At 36.0% G+C, this 26,138-nt stretch overlaps 2 protein-coding genes and 2 long non-coding RNA genes across 4 annotated transcripts; 2 read left to right on the top strand and 2 right to left on the bottom strand.

Moving 5' to 3' along the window:
• The first annotated feature begins 4,506 nt into the window (after nucleotides 1-4,506).
• LOC113336013 lies at nucleotides 4,507-5,110 on the top strand. Its single transcript, XR_003353595.1, has 2 exons — nucleotides 4,507-4,555; nucleotides 4,665-5,110. It is a non-coding gene; the product is annotated as an uncharacterized LOC113336013 (long non-coding RNA).
• A 348-nt stretch (nucleotides 5,111-5,458) lies between these two features.
• Nucleotides 5,459-8,919, top strand: LOC113335997. The gene is made up of 3 exons (XR_003353584.1): nucleotides 5,459-5,886; nucleotides 7,241-7,333; nucleotides 8,541-8,919. It is a non-coding gene; the product is annotated as an uncharacterized LOC113335997 (long non-coding RNA).
• Nucleotides 8,920-18,325: 9,406 nt separating this feature from the next.
• Nucleotides 18,326-22,326, bottom strand: LOC113336017 (ribosome biogenesis protein bms1-like). Its single transcript, XM_026582015.1, has 15 exons — nucleotides 22,257-22,326; nucleotides 21,913-22,070; nucleotides 21,733-21,810; nucleotides 21,553-21,649; nucleotides 21,350-21,468; nucleotides 21,106-21,178; nucleotides 20,988-21,027; nucleotides 20,633-20,843; nucleotides 20,331-20,433; nucleotides 19,933-20,090; nucleotides 19,588-19,827; nucleotides 19,283-19,492; nucleotides 19,008-19,181; nucleotides 18,778-18,918; nucleotides 18,326-18,687 (listed from the first exon to the last, which is right to left on the bottom strand). Exons 2-15 carry the CDS (start codon nucleotides 21,916-21,918, stop codon nucleotides 18,445-18,447), a joined length of 1,893 nt encoding a protein of 630 aa, XP_026437800.1. The 5' UTR covers nucleotides 21,919-22,070; nucleotides 22,257-22,326; the 3' UTR covers nucleotides 18,326-18,444.
• Nucleotides 22,327-23,126: 800 nt separating this feature from the next.
• Nucleotides 23,127-24,412, bottom strand: LOC113336082 (ribosome biogenesis protein BMS1 homolog). The gene is made up of 5 exons (XM_026582070.1): nucleotides 24,193-24,412; nucleotides 24,014-24,113; nucleotides 23,826-23,944; nucleotides 23,501-23,682; nucleotides 23,127-23,370 (listed from the first exon to the last, which is right to left on the bottom strand). The coding sequence occupies exons 1-5, from the start codon at nucleotides 24,400-24,402 to the stop codon at nucleotides 23,127-23,129; spliced, it is 855 nt and encodes a 284-aa protein (XP_026437855.1). The 5' UTR covers nucleotides 24,403-24,412.
• Nucleotides 24,413-26,138: the final 1,726 nt, after the last annotated feature.

Below are 26,138 nucleotides of genomic sequence, written 5' to 3'. Positions count from 1 at the left end.
GGACCAATACGTCCAATAATACAAGTTGGTTAGTGGGTTGATAATTGGTGAAGAAGTATTAAATATATATGGACTGGATTTTGTCTCATTAGGTAAAGCATTATCCAAACTGGATGTTTCAACATATCCACCACTAGCGATTCCAACATTTAACCAGTTATCCTTCAACAAGAGATTCTTCTTCATCGACCCCTTCAAGATGATGAACTAGATATGATTTTCTAACTTTTAGTTGTGAGCTAAAGACTTGTAATCTTTTCAGAGAGAATCAAATTGTCATTGTCTCACAAGGTCTTAGTCTTCCTAATTTTTGAAAAAGCGGGGGTCTAACAACACCACCCAATATTTCTCTTAGCAATCTGTATGGACTAACTCGAATAAACTTTTAAGAGAATCAACAATACTCAATCAATTAAAAGTATATCAACGAGTTAATATCTCAATCTCTCAATTTGATTGTTACTCAAACATATAGAAATCTGTGAGTCAAATCAAAGAGAGATAACTTGGACGGTACCAAAGACCAATGTCCAAGGATCAATCAACTACAATCAACAACCAAAAGTAGGATTAGAGAAGTTAATGATCTTAACGCACAACCTGTATTATTTCAATTATATAAAATATAATGCGGAAAATAAATAACACAGACACCAGAGATTTTGTTAACGAGGAAACCGCAAATGCAGAAAAACCCGGGGACCTTGTCCAGATTAGATACACACTGTATTAAGCCTCTATAGACACTAGCATACTGCAAACTAACTTCGGACTGGACTATAGTTGAACCCCCTATCAGTCTCCCACTGATAGAAGGTACAGTTCCACCTCTACGCCTCTGATCCCAACAGGATAGTACGTACTTGATTCCCTTAGCTGATCTCACCCACAACCAAAAGTTGCTACGACCGAAAATCGCAGGCTTTGATGAATAAACAAATTTGTCTCATACAGAAAAGTCTATCAAAGAATAAATCTATCTCCCACAAATAAATCCTAGTTTTGTTCCGTCTTTAGATATGAAATCAAGGTAACAGGAACCAATTGATAATCCGGACTTATATTCCCGAAGAACAACCTAGATTAATCAATCACCTCTCAATAATCCTTCCTGAATACACAAGCGGATTATCGAGGAATCACGAACAGTGAGACGAAGATGTTCGTGACTTCTTTATCTTACCTATCGGAGAACTCAAACGTTCTCAAGACAATCAATCGATTGTACTCGTACGATAGAAAAGTAAGATCAGATCACACAACTACGATAAAAGTAGTATCGGTCTGGCTTCACCATCCCGATGAAGTCTTTAAGTCGTTAACCCGAATTTAGAGAAGAAACTCAAGGGTTAATGGAGATCGACTCTAGCGAGCGCACTAGTATCACACAGACGTGTGGGGGTTAAGTTTTGCTCTAGCTAGATGTCTCCTATATATAGCCTTTCAAATCAGGGTTTTGCCTTAGTTACAAAGCAATCCATATCCACCGTTAGATGAAAACCTGATTTAGATTCAAGACAATATCTCTCAACTGTTAGATCAAAAGACACAGCTTGTCAAACACACTTATCGCAAACGTTTACTGGGTTCGTGAAACCATGCCCAAACGTGTACGCATATGTTGGTTTAACACAGTAACCAAAAGGTTAACTATATGAGTATCTCATATTAACCTGGTTCCTCATTCATCATAACTAGTTCACTTGACTCAAACGAACTAGTTAGAGATTTGTTCAATTGCTATGAGATCTTATGTAACTACACAAGACACAATTGAAACTAAGATGATATGATTCGATTTGAACCGGCTCAATGAACATTGTACCCACGGTTTGCATAAAGCACTCCTTAATAATTATTGATTCATGTTCAGAGCACATCTTTAGATCATAACCACTTAAGTACACAAACAAGTTCGCGGACTTAAGCAAATCAGTTGAGTTTTCCAAACTCAGCAGAAATTCTCGGAAATAGAACTTCCGCCAGTTCGCGGACTTAGCAGCAAGCGAGTTATTTGGAAATCCCAGCAGAAATTTTCGGTTTGAAAACTTCCGTCAGTTCGCGGACTTAACCAGCGAGCTGAGTTCGCGGACTTGGCAAGCCAATTCCACAGAACCTCCGATTCTTCTAGCTCAACAAAGTTCAAAGAACTTAGGATCAAGGATAACATGGTTATGTAATCTAAACTCTCATTTCAACCATTGATACATTCTCAGAGGACGCTATCCCAAACGTTATTCACATATCGTATTCACGTCAGAGCAATTCTCAAATGTGATTGAAAGATGAAGATAAACCTGATCAAAGCGAGACGGTTTACCAACACATGAATTTAGAAAAAAAGATACGCATTGAATACTCAGCTCGAAATATCAAATGTGTTTGATCTAGTCTATATAGCATACGACTTTTGTCTCATAAGAAGTAGGAGATAGAATAGACAGACTTTTGAGTGATAGATAAGTTCAAGTCTTCACATACCTTTTTGTTGATGAAGTTCCACGGTCCCTTGTGCAGATCTTCGTCGTTGTCGTTGAATCGCCATGAAGTCCTTGAGCTCAACTACACTTTTCCTATCCTAGTCGGAGACTTAGCTAATAGGCTAGAAATCAAGACTTATAGTTTTGATCACTAACATTGACAAACATGCTTGATATAGCAACGCATGCGAGGTTGACCGAGCTATTGTAATATTTCTTTACAGTCACTTCATATGATAAATGGGGAAGAAACATCACATCTTTTGTAATGCGAGTCTTTTTTCTGTGGGAAAACTGCTGCTGATCAAGATATTGTTTCGATAGTGCAAAAGCATATAATTTCGGATTATGAAGACCAGCAGGTGCGCACATCTTGCAGTTAGTAGTTAAGGCCTTTTAAGCCTTACATATTCCAGAACTTGACAACCTTTTAAGTCCTCTTATTCATTCTGGCATCTTCCTCAATCATTAGGGACATGAGCTTGCAACGCATGTACTCTATCACCTGCACAGTGTGGTGAACTCCTGCAATGAGTTCTCGTCATTTGCTGAGAGTATATATGAGAAGGTTCTTCTGTCAGTGGTAAGTTTCTCCAGAAGTGTATCTTTTTTGTAGTTGTTATGTTACTTTGAAAGCCCTTACAGTCTTTTTATGCAGGCCAAATCTCTGCAAGATACTTTGCCGGCTTCAGACAAGTCCTTTAGCAGATTTCTTGGTGAAGTTCCTCTTTTGCCTGATTCTGCATTGAAGCTGCTGGAAGACCTTTGTCGTTCAGGGGGGTTTGACAACCTTGGGAAAGATGTCCGTGATGGTGAGCATGTCACTCAGAGCCTTGGTGCTGATGAAGCTTTCAACGTACTCTCTCTCTCCCTCCCTCCCTACCACCCTCTAAAACCACTTATTTGTTTTTCGCTTATGGTTCTCTATTTCAATTGCAGTGCTCTGTTCATCCACAATACGACGTGCGTGCAAAGGCTATCCATCTGGTAAGCAAGCCGACTTTTGTATATTACTGATAAGTTGTTGTGTGGTCTTAGTTTTTCTCTTTCTTATTTCCTTTAGATCCAACCAAGTGGAAATATATTAAGTAGAAAACGAGCATCGCTCTAATGTTTTTGTTTATTGTTTGTAAGGTTGCAAACAAATTCTACCAGCTTAGTTATGCATCAGATACATAGCCGTCACAAGTTGGTTCCACGAATCCTGAAGAAAATGTAAGCTCATCCTGTTTTGAAGGTCTTTTTGGTTTATCCACTAGAGTATAGATATTTCAGGACTTGGGAGCCAAATGTTACTACATATCTTGATTTTTAATTTACTGCAAAATACTATCTTTTGTTCTTTTATCTTATCTGAAGTATTCTAATATTCCTGCACCTTCTTTCTAGATGGAGATGGAAGATCTCCATCTCTTGCGGTACTACTATCGTAGACAAGCATATCCCGTCGTTGTGTGTATATATGGCTGCAGACGGAAGAGAAGCGAGCGAGGTAATGGATGTGAATGGCAGAATGAAGGTTGTAAAAGAGGCATATACTAGCAAAACAGAAATTTTGTGGGACAGAGTTCTTTTAGGGGGTGCTGGAGATTCAAGTTGGCTTGCAGATATTATTGAAGAATTGAAAAATGTGGTGAGTCTTCAATTTGGGTTTAAATTTCTTTTTCATTTCTTTATATGTTTGGCTTATATATTTTTGCCCTTTAATTCCAGTTCAATGTTTCTTTCTTTCTTTTTGCAGCCAGCAGATTATGGTTGGACTGCAAAAGATTGTGCGGATTATGCTCACTTCATAATGAAAGGCTATTATCTGAAAGATAGTAATTATGAGAAATTGACATGTCACTTTCTTTTTGCATATTATATAGATGAAGCGGAGTTATATTTTGCATCAAGAGCTAAAGTTCAAAAAATAGTAGATAATGTGAAGTGTATTGGAACTGGAGGTAAACATGCTCGTAAGTACCTGAAACGCCCGTTAGGCCATCAAACATTTGCAGCACATGTGAATAACTTGATATCTGCGGTAGAGTATGCTTCTGAACATGATCCATATACAGGGGATCGAGTCACAGGTTAGTTTCAATTTTGGACCTTTTAATTTGGTATTTTACTAATAGTTTCAACTGTATGACTTTTGATTGAGATGGTTTTAATAAGAATTACAACTTGTGACTTTTACAGTTCATCGTGTATCCCGTGATCATGGGGTGAATGAGCAAGACATCCAACGTAGAGATATCCACCTTGTTCGTCAAGTGGATGAGCCAGACATCCAAAGAGAAGTCAGCGAAGATACCATGATACATCTTCTTACAAGGAAAGCGGGGAAGATTGAGCGTAGGGAAGCAAACCAAAATTGAAGAATTGCTCCTCTCTCAAATAGTTTCCTGGATGACTCGGCAAACCTGTTGGGTCCTCTATCATTAGATTGTGTTGCTATGTAATGAGCAACCAACAAAGTTTTGTTGAAAGAAACAAAAAGGGTAGCCAGTGTTTTCAGTAATTTACGCAGGTTGGTTTAGTTACATATTTTGGAAAATGGATACTAGTCTATTTAAAAGAACCAGAGAATTACACCGGATGTCAAACGCTACACACCACGATGATCATTTTATATTCTATTCTTAGTTTTATTTCATGAGTTCCTTTTTATTTTATATTTCTTCTAGTGTTTATCGGACTGTGAAAAGGAGTCCCTCCGTGATTTCTTTTTTTGGTTAAATCCGAATTTATTAACGAAACAAAAATGAGGCATTTCCTCTTTAGTCCACTAAATCCGATCCATCTTAATCCCTAGTCCAGCGGGACAAACAATTTAATCGCTAGTCCAAAAAGGTTTAAAAACAGTAAAATTACTGTGCTAACCCTAATAACACGCGTGTCAGAGTCACAAACAGATTAGGCAGAGAGAAAAAACACGCGTTATTCAGTTTCTCCTAGTTTTCATCGACCTTTTTTAGTTTTCATTCTTCTTCATCTACAGTTTTTCATTCTTCAGAGAATACAAAAATCAAAATTAGGTCAGTTCATCTTCTTTATTCAAAATCGAGATCTTCTTCTCCTAAATCGAAAAACGAAATCAAAAAACAAACCAGATCTGTTTCATCTTCGTCAAAACCAAAACCAGGCATCTTCTTCATGAGATTCAATTGAAAGTTTCCAATCGAAAAACAAAATCAAAACCAAAAATGGTTACCAATCGAAAAATTAAACAAATAATTACGGAAGTAATTGTGGAAGAAAGTGCTTCACGCTCAAAAAGTAGAAGAAAAATTGTTGATGATTCAAACAACAAAAAGAAAAGCCTGCTTCTAATTCACCAACAATACATAATATATCCAACAACAGTTTATGTTTCTTTTTTATGTATCACATGCTTTTATGCTTTCATGTATTACATAAGGTAAAAGATTTCATATATATTAGTATGTATTACATTGTTTTTTTTATGTATTACATGCTTTCATTCAGTAAAAATATTGGTATGTAGTGCATGTTGCTTTCATGTTTTTTTATGCACTAAATGGTTCCATGCTTTCCTAAATATTGGTATGTATTGCGCTCTTTCATAAAAAATGTCCTAAAAAAGTACATGTCAATATGTACTAGGTAACCCCTAATTCATGCTTTGAATAAGTATCAGTGCATATCAACATGTACATATGTATTAGGTACATAATATAACAATTTGTCTTTGACCAAATGAACCTGTACATATTGATATGAATTTGGGGTTCATATTTTTTTGAGAATTTTTGTTACAACATTACTGCTATGAATTTGGGGTTTTTGTTACAACATATGCATCAGGTACATATCAATATGTATTTTCGAATACTAATGGATATTTGGTTGTACCGTGAATAACTGGATAGTTTTGATAGTGTCAACTGCCAGTACGTATTTGCCTGTACTGCGAAAAATGAAGTGCATATCACCATGTACTTGTTGATGTATTGTTGTTACTTTGTTTTCTTATGAATACCCTTGTTGATTATGCATGTGATATGAAAGAAAAATCCATATGTACTGGTAAAAATTGCAGTACATATTTGGTTGTACCGTGAAAAACTGGATGGTTTTTGATAGTGTCAACTTCCTGTATTGCGGAAAGTGGGTGGTTTTATTTTTCTTTCAATACATAATTGTTGCAACATTTTAGTTCTAACAATATGTTTGGTATTGCATGTCACGTCACTTATTGTACTACAACAACAAGGCATAATATTGGTTTCAGTAAACTCATGCTGAAAACTCGAATATAACAAAATGTTTGGGATTTCTGCCAAAAAAGGTGTTGCTTATAATTTTAAAAATACAATCCAACATGTGTAATGTTTTCAGTTTTATTTTTGTTGATTTTTTATACCAATTTTCTATATGCTCCTAGCATACATATCAATGTGTACTGTTAAATTCTTGATATGTACTGCTTACCCCCTTCTATTGCATGTTTATGTATGATCTTACAATATATATCCATATGTACTGTATATATGTTGTGTATAATCCTACAGCACATGCTGATATGTACTGCTAAAAGCCCTAGTTTGTAATTGATATATGTAATGTTGATGTACTTTGTTCTTGAATTAGTACATATCAACATGTATTGCTGGGTATATATATGACCACTGCAATAAATATGTACTGGGTAAACCTTTTTATGCTTATTATGTACTATAGGTAAACCCCCAATACATATTGATATCCAAAACACACTATCTTGACATTGTTCATTCTTGTTGCGTTACCAGCTTTGGTGCAGGGTTCCTTGGTTCTTCATGATACGCCTGCATGGTTGGGATCAGTTGGGAAGGCTTGGCAGATGGATCTAGAGGGGCCATCAAGTAAAATTTCTTTTCCTTTAAACATACTCTGATCTTTTAACATCTCAAATTGCACAAAATCACTATGTGCAGTAGTTGGTATAATTAGAGACATTATGTAACTCTAATTATATCAATATGTACTAGGTAAACCCAACGATACATAACAATAGGCACCATGTAAAAAAACCTAATTTATGTATGTTTTTGATAGTACATATTGATATAATTAACTATCTATTTGTGTGTAAAACATCATTTATTCTTGAATATAAGAACTAGTACATGTTGGTATGTACTGTTGTTAGGTACTGTTTGAACCCTTATTGATGCAAACAGTACATATCAATATGACCTGTTATTTTGCTTTATGATGCAAACAATACATATCAATATGACATGTTATTTTGCTTTATGATAAAACAGTAATACCAACTTGAAAAGAGCATGTTATCTTGTTGTGGAAAAGAGCAACATGGTTAGTGTATGAGTTGTTTAAACACATACTAACCATGTTGTAATATAACAGGTAATACCAATATGACCTGTTATCTTGTTGTGGAAAAGAACATGAACATGGTTAGTGTATGAGTTGAAATGATAAAGCGTTAGCACATATCAATATGTAGTGTTGTCGAACATATACTTTTGAAGTACATATTCATCAGTACATATCACCATGTATTTGTTGATGTATTCTTGTTACTTTGTTTTCTTATAAAATACCCTTGTTGATTATGCATGTGATATGAGAGAAAAATCCATATGTACTGGTAAAAATTGTAGTACATATTTGGTTCTACTGTGAATTACCGGATAGTTTTTGATAGTGTCAACTGCCAGTACGTATTTGTTTTCGCTAACTCAACTGCAAATTAAATCATACGCATCCTACTGATCATATGTATTGTTGGGTACTAGATTACATATGTGATGTTGACATTACATATTTATCAGTACATATCTTCATGTACTGATGGATACAAATTACACAGATACTAGGTGCATATCAACGTGTTATTGTTACTTTAGTTTCTGATAAAAAATGACTTCACATATCCAACTTCGAGTATTCATAGAAGAAGAAAAAATGACTTTACAAAACCAGAATTTTCATGAAGGCAACTCTTTATCATCATATGTTTTAACACAATGTTAGCATTTTATTCTTTCTGTATTACTTTTATAGCCTCGTCAAAATCATAATCAACACAAATGATATATGCAGGCACCGTAGATGGAGGGGAATCTGCGGTATTCTGGGTAGTATTGGCTAGGTGAGGCTGTTGATGAGGAGATTAAGAAACTGAAATTAAAAGATAATGGGGCAAATCAAGTAGTAGGTTCTGCTACTGGGGTGCTACTCCATTGCTGACCCTGAAGCAAAATCTGAAATCTCCCACTCTAACTTAAAATGACATGGGTGCTGAGAATAACTAGTTGAGAAGAGCTCTATTACGATCTGAATGGATGCATTCATGGACAGTTGAAATCCTTTTTATATTCAGTGTTTTTCTTTCTTCTATATTAGTTTCTTGGAACTGAGATTTGCTGGTTGGTCTCAATTTGTTATTTACTGTTTCCTTGTATATATATCTGGAGACTGGAACTGAAAAACTATTGCTTACATTCATCTGTGAAACAGTGTTTATTACTTTGATATTCATTTTTCTGAAATCTGTGTATTAGAATTTCTGGTTTCTAGTTTTATATAAATGATTAAAATGAAAATTACATATATTACAGGTCATGTCTGAATAAAGTGATGCAAGGTTGAGTGCGGGCTAATTTGGCCATTTCGAAAAAAATATACACGTGCGGCAAGATCAAATCATTAAGATATTGGACCTCCGGATAATATTTTTAGTCCAAAATCATGACTTTGGACTAGCGGTTAAAATATTTTTATGGGTGGACTACACAGTAAACAGGTTCCCTAGAAATGGATTAACCAGTAATTCCTAGAACAAAAATATTACATAGCAAAGGGCGCTAGCTAGCCAAGCGCCCAAAAGAAAAACCACAAATACTCAAAAGCGTCATTTGTAACCAAATATGCATAAAGAACAAATAAAAAGCGAAATCACTCATCGATGAAGCAAAAGCATTACGAGCGGTAAACCTAAGGCCGGATGCGCAACATTGCGCCAAATAAGATTAGCTTCACAAAACAAAGGCCCTGGGCGACCAAGTAAAATCTTAGCAGAATGCACTGAAAAGATCCCCTTCTGATCTGGTGTCCAAATATTGATATCTTGCAAGCCACTTGGCCTTGGCAGCATAACCACATCCATCCCAGCCGCTTCCATATGTTCACACATAGCAGCTGGTATTACCCAATTGTCATTAATAATTAAATGCGAAACCAGAGAAGAAAATTCCTTTCTCCTAGTCATTGGAATACCCAAAAGAGAAGCTATAGATTGTTGTCCATTCCAATTATCAAAATACACCGACGTATTCTGACCATCACCTATTAGACGCCTAGTATGTTGTTCCACTTCAATGTATATCTACCTAATGCCCGACATTATGGAGGATTTGAGATTGTAGTAGATTAATTCTCCATTAACCTTGAAAAATTTTGCCCGCAAGAAACGTGCCCACTTCTTATCAGAATTCTTGATATACCATCACAACTTCATTAGCATGGCTTTATTGACCTCTTTCATTCAGTCGGTGATTTCAGTGACAACTGACGTCTTGTTCTTACAAACTCCATCGATTTTGCATCATTTTTTTCTTCTATTGAGAGGTTTTAATGCTTGATGTAAATTAAGTGTTTCGCCCTTTTCCACTCTTTCTTGTGAAAACTATTCTTAAGCCCATTTTTCGGTTTCTTTTTCATCCAAAAACCTACGGGCGTGAAATCTAAGAGCATCTCCAACAGTGGGTGTTAAAAATTGTATGTGTTTATTTTATTAAGACCCTTATTTAAGAGGATTTGTACATATAGTAAATATAGGACCTCACAACTAATAAACTATCTCTAATAGTTTAGAGGTCTCACCCTTATAAAATCTTATGTGATGTAATCTTAACCGTTTAGTTGTAATTTAATTAATTATTTAAAATGAAAAATATGACATGAAGGTTATTGTGAAGGTCTAAATAAGACTTCTTTAAAACATTCAAAATTAATATTTCATCCCTCATATTTTATAGCACCTGCAATTGGAGATGCATTTAGTTAAAATGAAGGTCTAATATCCTATGTGTCATTAAAAAATAAATCTTCCAACCACTATTGGAGATGTTCTAACGCGCATATCTATTTTATGGGAATAAAATTGTTTTTTTTTTGTTAAATCCCAAACTAACCTTCTCGTGCTATCCTTCTAAATGTCACGCACTTCTCCCTTCTCTCTTTCTTTCTGTACTATTTCTCTCTGCAAAGGCAACTAGGGCTTTTTCTCTGCTTCTTCGATCAACGAGAGATTGATTTTTGGTCGAAGGAATTGAGAGTAGCCAATTTTTTTCAACCAAAGATTTCGATTTTGTGAGATGAATCTCTCTAGGTTTTTAGGTTTCACCGTTTTTCTGTGATTTCTTAAGGTTTTTGAAGAAATATTTTACAGATAAAAGGGGCTCTGCAGTTTATCTATGTTTATTTTTGGCTTCCAATAGTTAACTGAAAGTGATAAGATATCCCAAACTTCTAAACTGAATTGAGTTATGGTAGTGGATATATATTATTTGTTTGAATTATCTTTTAGTACACATTCTGAAATCTCTGTATGATCCCAACCGTAACAGTTATGCAGCTGCGAAAGTGCTTGCATAACATGTTATGCTTTCAGAAAATGGTTACATAATGTTACGCAACCACTTTTTTATTAGAACTGAAATAGGAAAATGGCTGCATAATCTGTTGTGCAACAATAATAATGGATGCATTACTTGTTATGCACCCGAGAAAATAGATGCATAAGCTATTATGCATTAGAAAAGATGGACGCATAATTCATTTATGCAAGTTAACACTTAAATCAACAAAAAAAAAGGAAGTTGCATAACCTATTATGTAGCTATAAATATTACTGCACAATCCATTACACAATCGAAAAAATGACTGCATAATTCGTTATTCATTTCTTTTCTGTAGAAATGTTAATTTTTATGTGTCCCTGCTAGCTTTGCGGCATGCATAATATGCGCATATTATATGCATCGACGAGCTTTAAAGAGCTAGTTCTTAATTTGCACTTTGTACATGTTGTTACAGCAACAACGAGATGCATATTTTAATTGCGTCTTGTAGATATATAAAAGTCGAGCGATAATGAGTGTCGCATTTCTTTAAATGATGTTTGGAATTAACTAATATGATGCCTTCTCGTTGCCTGAGCTATTACCTAAAATTACAAATGGTGAATTAAATTTGCAGCAGTGCTTATGCAAATAAGCCTATATATCTTTGGAAAAGAAGGAAAATACAATTGTGGTAGGCATATTTGAATATGGGAACCACAATTATCAGGTTTGAGAATCTGGTAAACCCCTGACCACCATAAGTGGAAATATACGGGACGGTAGCATAACGATTGTTTTGAATTAGCCATAGTTGAGCCTGGAAGAGCTCTTCTATCGTTGTGACAGACACGACATGTGCATCTGAAATTCCGTTTATTGTTGTTGATATCTATCGGTCGTCTTTGAAAAAGCGGGGGTCTAACAACACCACCCAATATTTCGTTTGGCAATCTGAATAGACAAACTCCAATATACTTTCAAGAGAAACAACTAGACAGTTAGACTCAATCTATAAAAAAGTATATCAAAGAGCTTTATATCTCTATCTCTAGATTCAATCCGTAATCAGCAAATAGGGATTTGCGAGCCCGATTGAATATAAGAGGATTAACTTGAACGGTACCAAAGACCAATGTTCAAGTGTCAATCAATTCACTCAACAACTCTAAGGTTGGATACAAGAACTGATTGATCTTAACGTACAACCTGTGATATTTCTATTATATAAATAAAATATAATGCGGAAAAGAAATAACACAGACACCATATTTTGTTAACGAAGAAACTGTAAATGCAGAAAACCCCGGGACCTAGTCCAGAATAAACACACACTGATTATAAGTTGTTACACCAAATTCCTACAACCTATTCGGACTAGATGTAATACCTTCTTCGGCACTTGTAGAACTCCTAACAGAATATCGATTCTCTTTAGAAATTCTTCACACAAATCTTCTAGCAGAATCCGAGGATCTCTTTAGAAGATACACCACCACGATTGATACGATTCTATATTTTGTTTGCACAAAACACCGGTTTGGTTTCCCTTTAGATGTAAATCAAGGTATTGGAAATCTTGTATTTATTTTGATAAGAATAATTACTAGGTAAAAGTAATATCAAAAGAAACCTGTAGATTAGGGATTATTATACTCTTCAATAAAAGGAAGAGAAACCCAATAACTCTACAACAAGAACAACTAGAATAAATCTAGAGATATCTTGTTTAAAACTTCTCAAGGATTTTTACGAGATGCCTCAAAAGAAGTTTTTCTTTCTAGTCTCCGATTTCGACTAACAAGTGTTGGTATACGATCTGAAACTGAAATCTATCAAAACCTAGGGTTTATGATCAACAACTCTTGAATGGTTTTATATCAGAAGAGAAAACCTTAGAATAGACAAGAGGTGAAAAAACTAGATTACGAGTTGTATGATCAATCACGAAGACTAAATCCAACTTGGCTTTGTGATCCCTAATACAAAGACTTTTATCTCACTCTTGTTCACGAAGAACAGAAGACGTGGAAAACAACCTGCAGAACTTACGCCAATTTTCCAAAGGGATGAAAAACGTGTAAACTCGCGAACCCCTTTATAATGAACAATAGCTTGGAATCTAAGAAAAGCTATTTTCCTTTTACAAGACTCTCCTAAATAAGGGAGTCTTTCCTAAGTTAAAAACTCTTGCCAAAATAATTAAATAAATAACTTATTTAGCAAAAATTATATTTATGTGAATAAATCACATTCTAACTTAGGAAGGAATCATAAACACTTTAATATGGTAATCAAAAGTGTTTGGACCAATAGCTAACTTGCTTAGATAAGGAAACATCACCAACATGACCAAGACTCCCTTTTAGTCACGTATTGGGCCCAAGTCCGCGGACCACTCCAAAGCCCATGGAATTTTTCATACTAATGAACTTAAATCACTCATAACTTTATCGTTACAACTCTGAATTGAGTGATTCTTGGCTCATTGGATTCACAAGATCATTCACTATAACATGAGATCCTTTAGGGATAAAGCTTATTATCACCAAAGTCATGAATCAAATAACCTCAAGTATATATACATAAATGTACATTTACCGTCATCGGAATTGTTCCATATAGTGAGCATATATATTGATAGATTAGAAAGGTAGAGTTGAAAAAGAATCCAAATAAAATCAATCACATACATTTGTTGATGAAGTACTTGTTGATGTCTTCTTGTAGTCTTCAATCTTCAATCTTCATCCTTTAAGGATAGCTTCGATTCAACTTCTTAGACATAATCTAGTCTGAAACTATCTTTAGTATGATAAATCAAGAATGCATTTTGGCAACTAAAATTGACAACTAACTTGACATACCAACGCTAGTAGGTTCAACCGAGCAGTGCTCTAACAGTCTTGGCAGGACTGTTACTGATATTGAGATAGTGTCTAAGGTCACAAAATTCGTTTATAGTTTACTGTTAATTTTACATGACAATGTCAATTCTTAAAATTATTCCAGATGGAAAGTAAACGAAAGAGGAAAACTGATCAGTTACCTCCCCTGGGTTGCGTGATATCGGTTTTTTCTGCACCCAGTTGCTCCCTTGATAGGTAGAGTAATCCGGAACTGAAGGTTCTGTTGATGAGGCTAAATTCTCACACCGAGAAATGCCTGAGGTGTTGGAGATTACTCTGTTGCTAGATTTAGCAAAAGTACCCTTGCTTGATTCGGCATATGTTAAAGTCCTTGCAAGGCTTTCCATGTAATCGCAATGATAGTTTCGTCTGGAAATGCTTAGAAGCATAGATGAAAACCTCTTGTATGAGGTATGCCAATCTAATTAGATGACGTCCATATTCTCTTTGGTTATGAGTTGATAACTCCTGACGAGGAGTATATCCATAAAAGTTGCATTGATATCTCATTAAGGAGAATATCTACATATTGAAATTTGGTGCCAATGGATTAAGATATCCTCATACTCTAGAGAATGATGTGAGGTTGTTAACTAACTGACTAATAACTTTGGTTGTCGATAATGTTCAAAGTAGCTACTGAAGTCATTGTGGATGTATATCCCCCTTTGCAAAGGAATTTTCGACAAAGTTCATATGATTTGCAAATATGGATACTAGTCCATATTGAGTTGTTCTCTCACTTGTATCTGCTTTGAGGACCTCAATCCTAGCATCCACGAACTTAATTTGGTTCCAAATTTGATGCCTGTAAGAAAGCATACAAAGAGAACTAATTAAGGTCGCTTGTTGTATAGAGCCAACCCTTGACAGTGAGTTTCCGCAGACACTAAACAGGTTGATGCAAGTCTGGTCTGGTAGTCATGAATGACTCGACATATCATCTGAGTGGTGAATTTATACTCATATAGATTTTTAAATGAAACTCTCGCTTATCAGTTATTGATGTTGTATAATCCTGGTGATGCTCTGGGTATTGGTGGTGAGTATTTTATTGTTCTTATGCATTCGTTGAATGATTTGATTTTTCATTCACAAAGCATTTGAATTTATTACTCATGAAACCATTGTCAAGTTTTCTGTATAAGAAGTGCTACATTCCACCGTTGTTACTACTCTACTACAAGATTTGCAAATTTGATGAGAAAGCCTTCCCACCGTTTGGGGGAGGAGAAGTATCCTGGTTTGTACAAAGATGAACCAGGATGTATCTCATCTGGATGTTTTCAGCAATGAAAGACATATAGAAGATTTGATATCCAAAATTGCAGATCAAGTTTCTCCATTAGAAGATGTGTATGTAGTAGTAATAAGTGTGTCATGTAAAACACACCAAAATGTGGATGAATAATTGATTTAAAATATTCTGCACCTCCTGAAAGGAAGAGCCAGTCACAATCATTGAAAGATAGTGCTATCAAAGAGACTATTAAAGGAAAATCTGGGTTCTCTGATTATAGTTTTCCTAATAAGAGAATGTCTCTGCAAAGGCTGTGGAACCTCAAAATGAAAGGATTCCAATAAATCTTGCATGCAATAAAGAAATTTGTTATCGTAATACAATGATTGTTGGTGACATAGTCAAAATATCCCATGATACTGCGATAGATGATGTTGGTGTCAAACCACTCTCTATAACGGAATGTTATCAAATAAATGACTGGTTAAACATGAAAAGAGGGATTCAGACAGAATAACAGCTTCTCACAAAATGCATGGTTTTGGTACTACAACCAGAACGCTCGATAATGTGAGCTACATTTAGCCACAAGTGGGTGTTTGTAGTACCAACATCCAATGATGTAACCTCTAGTGGCTACAGGTCGGTGTTTGCGCACAGTGAGAAACATAAAGACAACTAATGGCACAAAGTCTTTCACAAAGAACATGAGATGGATTTCTTTGAGACATATTCCCTATTATGGATGAAGCTACCTCTTTGGTATTTGTCTGGCAGTTTTTAAGGACGCGACGTGCATCCAGAAGATGTGGTCACTACAAATCTATATGAAAAACTAGATACAGAAAAACTGCATAGAAATTCCTGAAGGTTTTTACCTATTAGTAGAATTACCGTGTCATATGCATTCTCTCAATAAAGACGAAAGTGGTCAATCGTCTAAGTGAGTACTTATATTATCCAGGGATATATGAACCATCTTATATACTCAGGAACTTTTCATTGACTAGTTATGATTAATGCAACATCTACTTAATTGGAACTCCTGAAGAGGTCTCCAGAGCACAAAAATGCTTAACGCGAGAGTTCGAGATGAAATTCTCGGTAAAGCAAGATATCGACCTGTTGATTGAGCATTGTAGCTTGAAGACCATTAATTTCGTCAACCTTAAGGGTTTGGACATCTTTAAATGGGAAAGCTAATGCAATTTCAGTCATTCGATCTCTTATCTTTAAGATTGATCGATTTACATCTCAACAAAGGAGATATATTACTCTGTGGTTATATTACACAAAGATGTGTAATTGGTACTTAGCTGAAATATGCTACAGATACCTGATATTGGCTCTATAATAAAACATGTAAGTCTGGCTTTTCCCAGCACCAATATCGAGACATTTGTTCGAAGAAAGTCCCCTCATCTTCGTGGTACCATTAAACTGGATCTTTTGACATAAAAGATCGTTGGATGTCTCCCACAGAGAAAAGTTAATCAGATTGTTTAAGTTTTTATTTTCGCAGGTTTGTTAAAGCAGCTAATATTCTCTTAGCTGGTTGTCTGATATTAGAGGATAGTTTTCTTCCTCAGTCTGTCAAGATTGTTCAGAAAAAACTAATTGAGAATAAAAAGCTAGTACAATCAGAAGATCATTAAGAAATTGCACAGAGGAAAATCACTGATTTTCTAACTAAAGGAAGCTGGAGCTGCTGATGTCATTAGAGGATGGTTCTTGATCTCTATGCAATACTATCGAAAAGATTGATCAACTGAGAAGGCTACTCATCAGGGGGAGTAAAGTCATGGAACATTATGGATATGGGAATATTGGACATTACGTCGTGTAGTTTTTCCTTAGTCAAGGTTTTGTCCCCACCGGGTTTTCCTTGTTAAGGTTTTAATGAGGCATGCGAGTCCATTACTATCCGCATTCGAATTGTTGTACTCTATTTCCTTTGTCCTGGTTTTTGTCCCCCTGGGTTTTTCCGGGCAAGGTTTTAACGAGGAAACATCTGCGGATTTATCATTGATCTAAGTACTCATGTTTTCCTACGCTCAGGTTTTGTCTCTCTGGATTTTCCTGACAAGGTTTTTAATGAGATAATAATCTTAGAACGGTGAAATATCCATAGAGTTTCTCGAGACGCGGTTATGGGATAAACCTCTGTATTATCTGGTTCAGGTTTTTCGCACACGGTTTTTCCTGATAAAGTTTTACAAAGAAAAATAGAGCAGCGCCGTCAATTTCGTTGTGAGCTTCCAGCGTTCAGATTTTCATAAATGATTTGTCCCGACAAGGTTTTAACAAAGAAGCGCATGCATGTTCATCATCATTGTAAATTCTTTTAGTATCACGCTTTTACCGGTCTGATTTTAGCAACGCAACACTGTTAAAGTGGTGGTCAGCCAAGGGAGAGTACTGTAAAGTCGGCTTCTAGAAAATTTGGCTGACCAACCGACTCTCTAACACTCGACAAGGATGATCGGATTAAATTGATCTTAATCCCACCACGTGCACCAAGACGTGGCAATGTAATATTTGCTCTTCAGTTTTTCTCTTGGCTATAAATAGCCGAGACACCTGTGTACTGTAGTGGGTCATAATTAGTAAGAAACGAAACAATATTAATTATTTATTACTCTCTCCGTTCTTTTTTAATAGACTGGTTTCTATAAATAAATGTTTCAAAAAAAATAGGCTGGTTTACTATTTGGGAAAGTTAAATTTCACTTTAGTTTTTTGGGATCACTTTTCTCTCAACTTCTTTTGATGACAAGTTTTATGTGAACCATTTCACTTTACTTCTTTTGCTGACAAGTGTCATAGAGATCATTTAACTTCACTTCTTTTATTGCCAAATGTGAGGACCACTTTCAATGATCAGTTTTTTTAATTTCTTTAATTTTCTCTAAAAACAAAACCAGCCTATTAAAAAGGAACTGAGAGAGTATTAATTATCTTTAACAGCTCTACATGTTTGTATCTACCATACCATTCTATATATCTATTGCTAATTAAATATGCCGAGGGGCATGCCTTTAGTCTTAGCCTTTTACTTGGTGGAATAGCATAGTACCTATTGCTACCGTTTAGTATATAGGTACAGATAATTTATAACATTAACCAAATTGATTATTGTATGCACTCCAAGAGATCTCTTTTTAATATGAAATATAATTAGCTAGTACTTCTAAACAACATGGAGCAAATACATTATAAGATTAGGATATATTCTAATTCTTATATTTAATTTGATTACGTGGTCGGAAGAAGGTAAAATAAGTTGGAACTTTTCCATATAGACTCATTGCGCAATTCAAGACCCGGTCGTCTACAGGACAGTCGGGAGTCCATGGCTTTGTTTGGTGTTTCTTTGTAATCTCCCCTCTCTCATGTATTTCTAACATCTCTTCTTCCTTTGGAATCATCACCAGCATTGGATGTCTCTTGAATTCCTTCTGCTCCTCTTTATTACACTGTAGAATCAACGACATATCAAACCCAACATCAAATTCTGAAGAAAAAAGAATTACGGGTAGGGCCTTGCAAAGCCAATACTATCTTACATGATACAACTCAAATTCCTTGGCAATAGTTAGGTCTTGGAAGCTAGGCTCTCCCTCAACAAAGGCCACCATACGTCGTTCTGTGGGCGACTCTCCATCAGTTTCATGTTTGAATAACACTCCTTTCGGGAATTCATCGGGCTTCATTTAAACGTGGACGCAAGTCAGATACATGGAATTTTGTAAGCCATAAAATTAAATCATCTAAAGAATTAAAATCAGGCACTAACCCTGTGTGATAACCCAGTCATTTGTATGAATGGGTTGAAGAAACCAGGAACTTTAACTTCTTTCCACATGCGCATGAAAATTGTATCATGCATGCAAATTCTGCGCTTAAACTTGCACTCCACAATCCCTACTCTAAGTACACCATCCTTTCTTCTCCGTACTTTTTCTGCAGCCTACACAAAAACAAACCATGGGAATGCTGGGTCTCACGATACAACAAAAGAGTCGAGCACAAGAAGTACTGAACCAAAGATTCAGGACTTATAATGCTAACCTTTTCAACCTTCCCCTGAATTCCGCTCTCTGTCCAAAGTTTTGCATCTTTGAACCTATCAATTTCATCATCTGATTTAAACAAGTTCTTAATAAGAGCAGTCTTGCCAGAGATCTTCCAAGGTATTCTAGACCGCTTACATTTCTTTAATATCTTCGCAGCATGGTTAAAATCAACAACAACGCCAGTTGCTAAAATGCGAAACGCTGCCTGAGGATTCAGAGAAAGTGGACCACACACTTATCACAGGAACCAAACAAGCGATGGTTTTTTAATTTATATTTATAATAGAACAAATTATATACCCTTTTGTCTGGTAGATCCTGTACAACAACAACTCCAGTGTTGGGTGATGCAAGGGGGCCCCAAAACATTGCAAGGCACTGCATGTCAACGGGGGTGTAATTGAGCATTCGAAGCCGGTCACCACTGTCATCCATGGCATATACAGGGCTCGTCTGGTACCGCCTCCAACCAATGGAAACTATAATAGGGTCTCTTGTCTTCAACAATTTCCTGTGCCAAGTATGTCGCTTAAGTGTTGCCTGGAAGAACAACAGACAGGCAATTTAACATACTTGCATAGTGAAATTATTTAAAAGTAAAATTACAACATACTTTACGCTAGAAAAATGAAAAGGCATATCAACCTGCATATATCCAATATTTTCTTCTCTGGGACTGATACCTCCAACGAGAATCGGATGACCAGGATTAATATCTCCAACCATCTCGAAAGGAATGTCTCGGACCTCCAATCTTAGATAAGTCCCTGGTCTGAAACTCGAACACCCATCCTGCTCCTTTCCTAATATATGCAATATTAAGGAATTTCAAAAAAAAGATTAAAACATAATGACTGTGAAAATAGCACAACGATTACTGCAAAGATCCATAAAATAATCTGATGTTTCTTCAAAGATAATCATTCTACAAATACTGTGTAACAAAGAAACATGTAAGAAAGTGATGTTTCTTCTCTCAGATAGTCGGTCAATACTGTGCGACAGTCTGTTAAGATTTGAGAATAACAAAGACAAGATATCACCTTTCAGAGATTTCTTCCTTTTGAGGGCGGACTTTAAAGGGCAAGGATCAACAAAGCTTGTTATGCCAAATAGAGGGAAATCACCAACACCAGCAATGTGCACCTGACGTGATAAACCCCAGTCAGTTTGCATATTGGTGGAACAATATTCAAGTAAAACTCAACGTACAGAAGTGAAAAAAATTCTCTACACAAAAAATGAACTGAATAAAAAGAATAAAAAGCGGTCATCTCTAGCTCCAAAGAGCAGCGGCAGAATAAAAAGCAAGATTGACATCAGTTAGCAACCCTAAGATAAGTACCTTAGCTCCTTTCTTGATATCACAACCTCGGAGATAACCATACAAAACAATGTCCCTAGTGCATCTGTAATCGATGAGCAACCTGCCTGACGGAGTAACATCTTCAAAACGGTCTACCAACACATAAGGTTGTGCAGCTCGCCATGACAAAGGATGAAATTCCATAATCGATATGAAGCTTGCAAGATCCAGAATTTCATGCTTAGGATACCTGTTAGAATAGATAAGAAAGCATAATAGACTATAAGCAATCTATTTTACATTAATTCAGACCCAACAAATTTAGAAAATTGTATAAGAAACGCGAATGAAACATGCAAAGCTACTTTGACATATTCAAGCATAAGAAACTTACATCCCAGTTCCAAGTCCAGATAAGCAGAATAGTCTTGCTCCTTCATATATTTCAGTAGAGAAATGATTCATAAGGCATTCTTTGGTTCTTATAGTTTTTTCAAGATCTGCGCACATACCATCAGATATCAGCACCCCCATGACCTTCGGCATGCCATGAACTCGTAAAATATTCACAAACTCGAATGTTTCCAGAAATCAGCAAAAGCATCTTACAAATTAAAATACCATATTAACTTGCCATAACCTAGTTCTCATTGTTATCAAGTATGAACAAAGTGAAAATGGCAGCAACGTTAACTCGCAATTGTTGTTAATGGAAAGGCTTCTAAAGATATATTTGGCCTTTCAAATGTTACGTACCATTTGAAAACCAGTATCTGCATCAATGAGCAACATGACAGCGTCAGCATATTTTGCAGCATCAAGCATACCATTAATGTTATTCGGACACTCCACAAACTGTATCCGTCTTTGCTTCCCTAACAAAAAACCAGAATACATAATGAGACCATGAAACTGAACCAATCTGTCTAAGAAGTAAGAAACAATTAAAATAAGTATACCTGATATGATAGTAACTGGGCCTTGCATGTATAATTTATTAACATTTTTCTTGGTGTAACGCTTTACTAGTGATCTAATCAACCGGGACTTTCCAACCTAGAACAGAATAAAATAATTAGAATCACACTAAACAAGGAAAATTAATGTCTATCATGAACTTTAATAGTAGGTAAAATTACCTTGGGAGGTCCATGGACAACAATAACATATGGAGGTTCTTCTTGTTTCATGGTAAGATCAACAGCAGCTGTATCTTTCTGCTCAGATGTAGTTCGAAAAATTGTAAGTTACTTGAATTCAATGGGCACAATAAATTGTACAACTAACTTTACGATAGTTAAATGAAAATGAATATTAACCTGCATATATCCAATCTTCTCTTCCACGGGACTGATACCTTCAACGAGAATAGGATGATAAGGAACATAATTCTCAACAATCTCGAAAGGAATGTCTCGGACCTCCAACCTTAGATAAGTCCCTGGTCTGAAACTCTCGCCTTCATCAAGCTTTTTTTCTGAAATTAAAAAAATAAACAGAAGAAGAATTGTAAAAATAATACAAAGATCACTAGAAATATCCATAGAAACACGTGTTTAGCAAGAAATTAATGTTTCTACACTCAGACAATCATACTACAAACATTGTGTAGAAAAGAAACGCATCCCGTTATTAAATTGAGTAAATGGAGCTGTGATATCACCTTCCCGAGATCTCTTCTTTTTGGAACCAGCCGGAAAAGGGCAAGGATCGGCTAAGCTTGTTACACTAAATAGAGGAAATTACCAACACCAGCAATGTGCACCTGATATAATAAACCCCAAGTCAGTTTGCATACGGGTGAAATGATATTCAAGTAATACTCATGGTGGAAGAAGTGAACACAGAATAAAATGGAACAAGCCTTTATAGAGCAAAGAGAGCTAATTGTGTTTACAAGAAACAATTACTGTTCAGGACTCTGAGAACATCCCCTTGCTTTTCCACATAGAGAAAGGCACGGATAATTTTCATTGGAGCTAAGCTTGAAGTTCAGACATATAATGTAATAGTAATACTTGTAGAAAAAAGCAAAAAAAAAAAAAAAACCAACACAGTCACCGAGAATTTATATCGCATTCAAAACTTTTGCACTGGTGAAAATATTAAGGCATCTGAAAGCCAACGTACACCAAGACTGTTGAGTTACATCTTGCATAAATACAGAACTATGAGAAAAGAAGAAATCAGATACTATTGGAATCATGGATACACGGCAGGAATCTTGACTTTGAACTATAACGAACAAAGAAAATGCACCACGGCCACTTAGCTTCAAATTTCACGAGTCTTTGTAAATGTTAATGAGCTCTAAGAGTTAACAAAATTTCTAGAAATAGTCCTTACTTTTTCCTATTTTTAACAAATCTGCACAAGTTTATAAATATGAAGAGTGGTAGACTAAATATAAGATGGATTTGAACTATTTTAAATCATGCAAAATAACGAGCAATATATGTGATTTCAGAGTATGTGATAACAAATGTATATGCGCTTATTAACAAACCAAAGGATGTATTTACAAAGGTAGTCTCTAGTTCCAAAAGGCATCAATTAGCATCCCTAACACAAATACCTTAGCTCCTTTCTTGATATCACAACCTCGGAGATAACCATGCAAAACAATGTCTCTATTGCATCTGTTATCCGTGTGCACTCGAGTTACATCTTCAAAGTGTTCTGCTAACACATATGGTTGTGCAGCTTGCCATGACAAAGGATGGAAATCCATAGCCGATATGAAGCTTGCCAGCTGGCGGATTTCATGCTCCGGATACCTGTTAGAATAGATTAAGAAACCGTGACGGACTATACTCTTACTAGTTTACTTTGAGTGAGTCCCTTGAATTTCACAAACTGGTAAAAGAGAACAAGAAGCTATTTTTGGCATATTGAATCTTAACAAACTTACATCCCATGATCGAGCCCAGATAACAGAATACTGTTGCTCCTTCACATATTTCAATGCTGAAATGATTCATGAGGTGTTCTTCGGTTTCAAATAGGTCGCATTTATCAATAGATGTCAGCACCCCCATAACCTTGGGCATGCCATGAACTCGTAAGACGTTAACAAACTCAAATGTCTCCTGAAATCAGCAAAAGCCTCTTGCAATAAGAAATTAAAACTATATTCTAACTTGCTTCTTTTAAAACTGTTGTTAGGCACAAAGCATTGTTACCTGAAAGGTAATCGAAAAAACATTGTGAGATTCCAAATGTAATTACTCACCATTTCAAACCCAACATATGCATTTATGAGGAATATTACAGCGTCAGCATACTTTGCAGCATCACGCATACCATTAACATTATTGGGACACTCCACAAACTGTATTCGCCTTCTCTTCCCTGACACAAAATAAAAAACACAAGTTAAACCATGACACCAATTTCTCTAAGAAAAATTAATCAATGTACCTGTTATGATGGTAATGGGCCCTCGCAAGTCCGGTAAATCACGATCCTCGGTATAATGATCTACTAGTGACCTAATGAACAGGTGCTTCTCCTTCCCAACCTAGTAGAAGAGAAAACAACAAGTAGAAGCAGTGAACGGGGCAAAATTAATGTGAATGACCAATGAACTTTAAAATTACCTTGGGAGGTCCATGGACAACAATAACATACGGTGGTCGTTCTTCTTCTTTTAACATAAAATCAGGTCTATCAACTTCCATCTGCTCATCGCTAGTAGCTGCTTCTGTACTGTTTTCGGCGGTGGTGGTGTTTTTATATACTTTGACATGATTCGGACCACATAGAACAATTTGCTGCTTGCTCGAAGAAGAAGAAGAAGCAAACGCCATTTTTCTTTTACAATTGAAAACCTAGATAGAAACACACAATTCGGAATTACGCATCAGATATATCGACCTTGGGCGACCCGACGGGATCCTAACCCGGATCCATTTAACCCTCAAAGTGAGGGGCATTTGGCAATGTGAAAACTACGGGGAAATCCATTCTCCCAGATCTTTTCACTGTGAAACCCACGCTCCCAAAACTAAAGGCGCGCACCCATTTTTTGGAAGAAAATTATTCTCAGACCCATAATTTATAAAATTCGGTTGTCGTTCTTTTTTCTTCTTCATCATCTTCAATTCTTTCTAACTCAGATAAGGAAATCGAAGAATTTAGACAACCAAGATTCGAGGTAGAGTTTGCTACTATGATTTTGGTTGAATCAAAGAAGAAACTGAGATTGGGGTTTTTTCAATCAGATGGAAGGTTGTTGTTCAAGAAGAGGAAAGGGGATCTGTGAGATTTTGAAATCAAAGCAGATGAGAAGAAATTGCTGATTTTGAATTGCAAAAAATGGGTTGTAGTCTGTGTGTTGATTGGAAAGGAAGAGGAATTCGAAGGTGGGTCTGTGATGCTGAGAAGATTTAAGAACTTGGGTTTGTCTTTGATTCCAAGATGGCAGCAGATGGTCTCGAAATTGTGATGTGAGTTCAACACAGGAAGATGCAGAAATTGGTTGGTCGATTTAGAAGTTTGACAGTGGTTCCGTCGTCGTATGTGAAGGTATCAATAGAAGGTATAAGAGATGGAAGTTTTGGCCGATGGAGATAAGGAAGAAAACGAGTTGATGCCATCGATTTGGGTGAGTAATGGAGGAGGTTAAGACAAACAATGTGAAGCGGAGAAGAAAATGAAGATGTGTTTTTATCGAATTTGGCTTCACAACAAGGATTGATAGTGAACAGTTTCAGAAGTTATATCAGCCAGGGAAGAGAGGCAAGTTGTTGTTGTTGTTGTTAACTTCAGTAAATAAAGTGCATTTTGATGAATGTCTGAGGTTTATGTGAATGTTTAGGACAGTGGGTTTGTCTCTAATCCACATTTTCTGGTAAGAAATTGATTCTGGTAGTTTCCAAGATGCATCCATTACACAATCCGTCACCAACTCAAAACTGCACACAAGGTGCTTGGCTAAATGCCTGAATGACCGGCCAGTTCTTGTTGCCACCTTTTAACTATAGAGTGGTGAGTCTTTGCACAGGTTTTGGAGAGGATTTAAAGTGGTTTCCGAGTCTGTTTAGAAGATTACCAGTTGAGCTGGATTCAAGAACGAGTTGCTTATGAATACATAAGTATTTGGCTCTGGTATTTGACGAGAAAACAAGGAAGAAAGGTGGGTCAGTTTGCCATATTTTCTTGACCCTGTAACAAAGGTTTTCTGCCGGTTTCAATGGGTTCATTGGTTGTTTTTCAAGGGGCAGTGGAAAATAGTTGTTGTGGATGCTTTTGTTTTGTTTCTTTTTTCAGAATTGTTATGGTACTTTATAATTTTTGTCGTTTTTGAGAGGTGTTGGTGTTGTTGGTTGGGAAGCCACATATGTATTTGGTCATATTGGTGTTGATGTTTGGTCATAATGGTTGAATAATTTGTTATGCAGCTACGAAAATGGTTGCATAACCTGTTATGCATCTACAAAAGTTGTTGCATAACTTGTTATGCAGTCCAGAAAACGGTTGCATAACACGTTATGCAGCTACTTTTTTCTTAGTATTGAAACCAACAAAAAATAAGGTTGCATAA

Source organism: Papaver somniferum, unplaced genomic scaffold (genome assembly GCF_003573695.1).
Source record: "Papaver somniferum cultivar HN1 unplaced genomic scaffold, ASM357369v1 unplaced-scaffold_150, whole genome shotgun sequence".
NCBI lineage: Eukaryota > Viridiplantae > Streptophyta > Magnoliopsida > Ranunculales > Papaveraceae > Papaver > Papaver somniferum.
Note: the sequence above shows the minus strand (reverse complement) of the source record. Positions and strands in the feature narration are given on the sequence as shown.

Coding starts and splice junctions, on each gene's coding strand:
- LOC113336082 (XM_026582070.1), bottom strand. CDS start 24,402: ATGGCGTTTGCTTCTTCTTCTTCTTCGAGCAAGCAGCAAATTGTTCTA. Junction 24,114..24,192: donor TTGTCCATGGACCTCCCAAG/GTAATTTTAAAG, acceptor CTCTTCTACTAG/GTTGGGAAGGAGAAGCACCT. Junction 23,945..24,013: donor GCCCATTACCATCATAACAG/GTACATTGATTA, acceptor ATTTTGTGTCAG/GGAAGAGAAGGCGAATACAG.
- LOC113336017 (XM_026582015.1), bottom strand. Junction 20,844..20,987: donor TCTGGACTTGGAACTGGGAT/GTAAGTTTCTTA, acceptor CTATTCTAACAG/GTATCCTAAGCATGAAATTC. Junction 20,091..20,330: donor AAGGAAGAAATCTCTGAAAG/GTGATATCTTGT, acceptor TGCATATATTAG/GAAAGGAGCAGGATGGGTGT.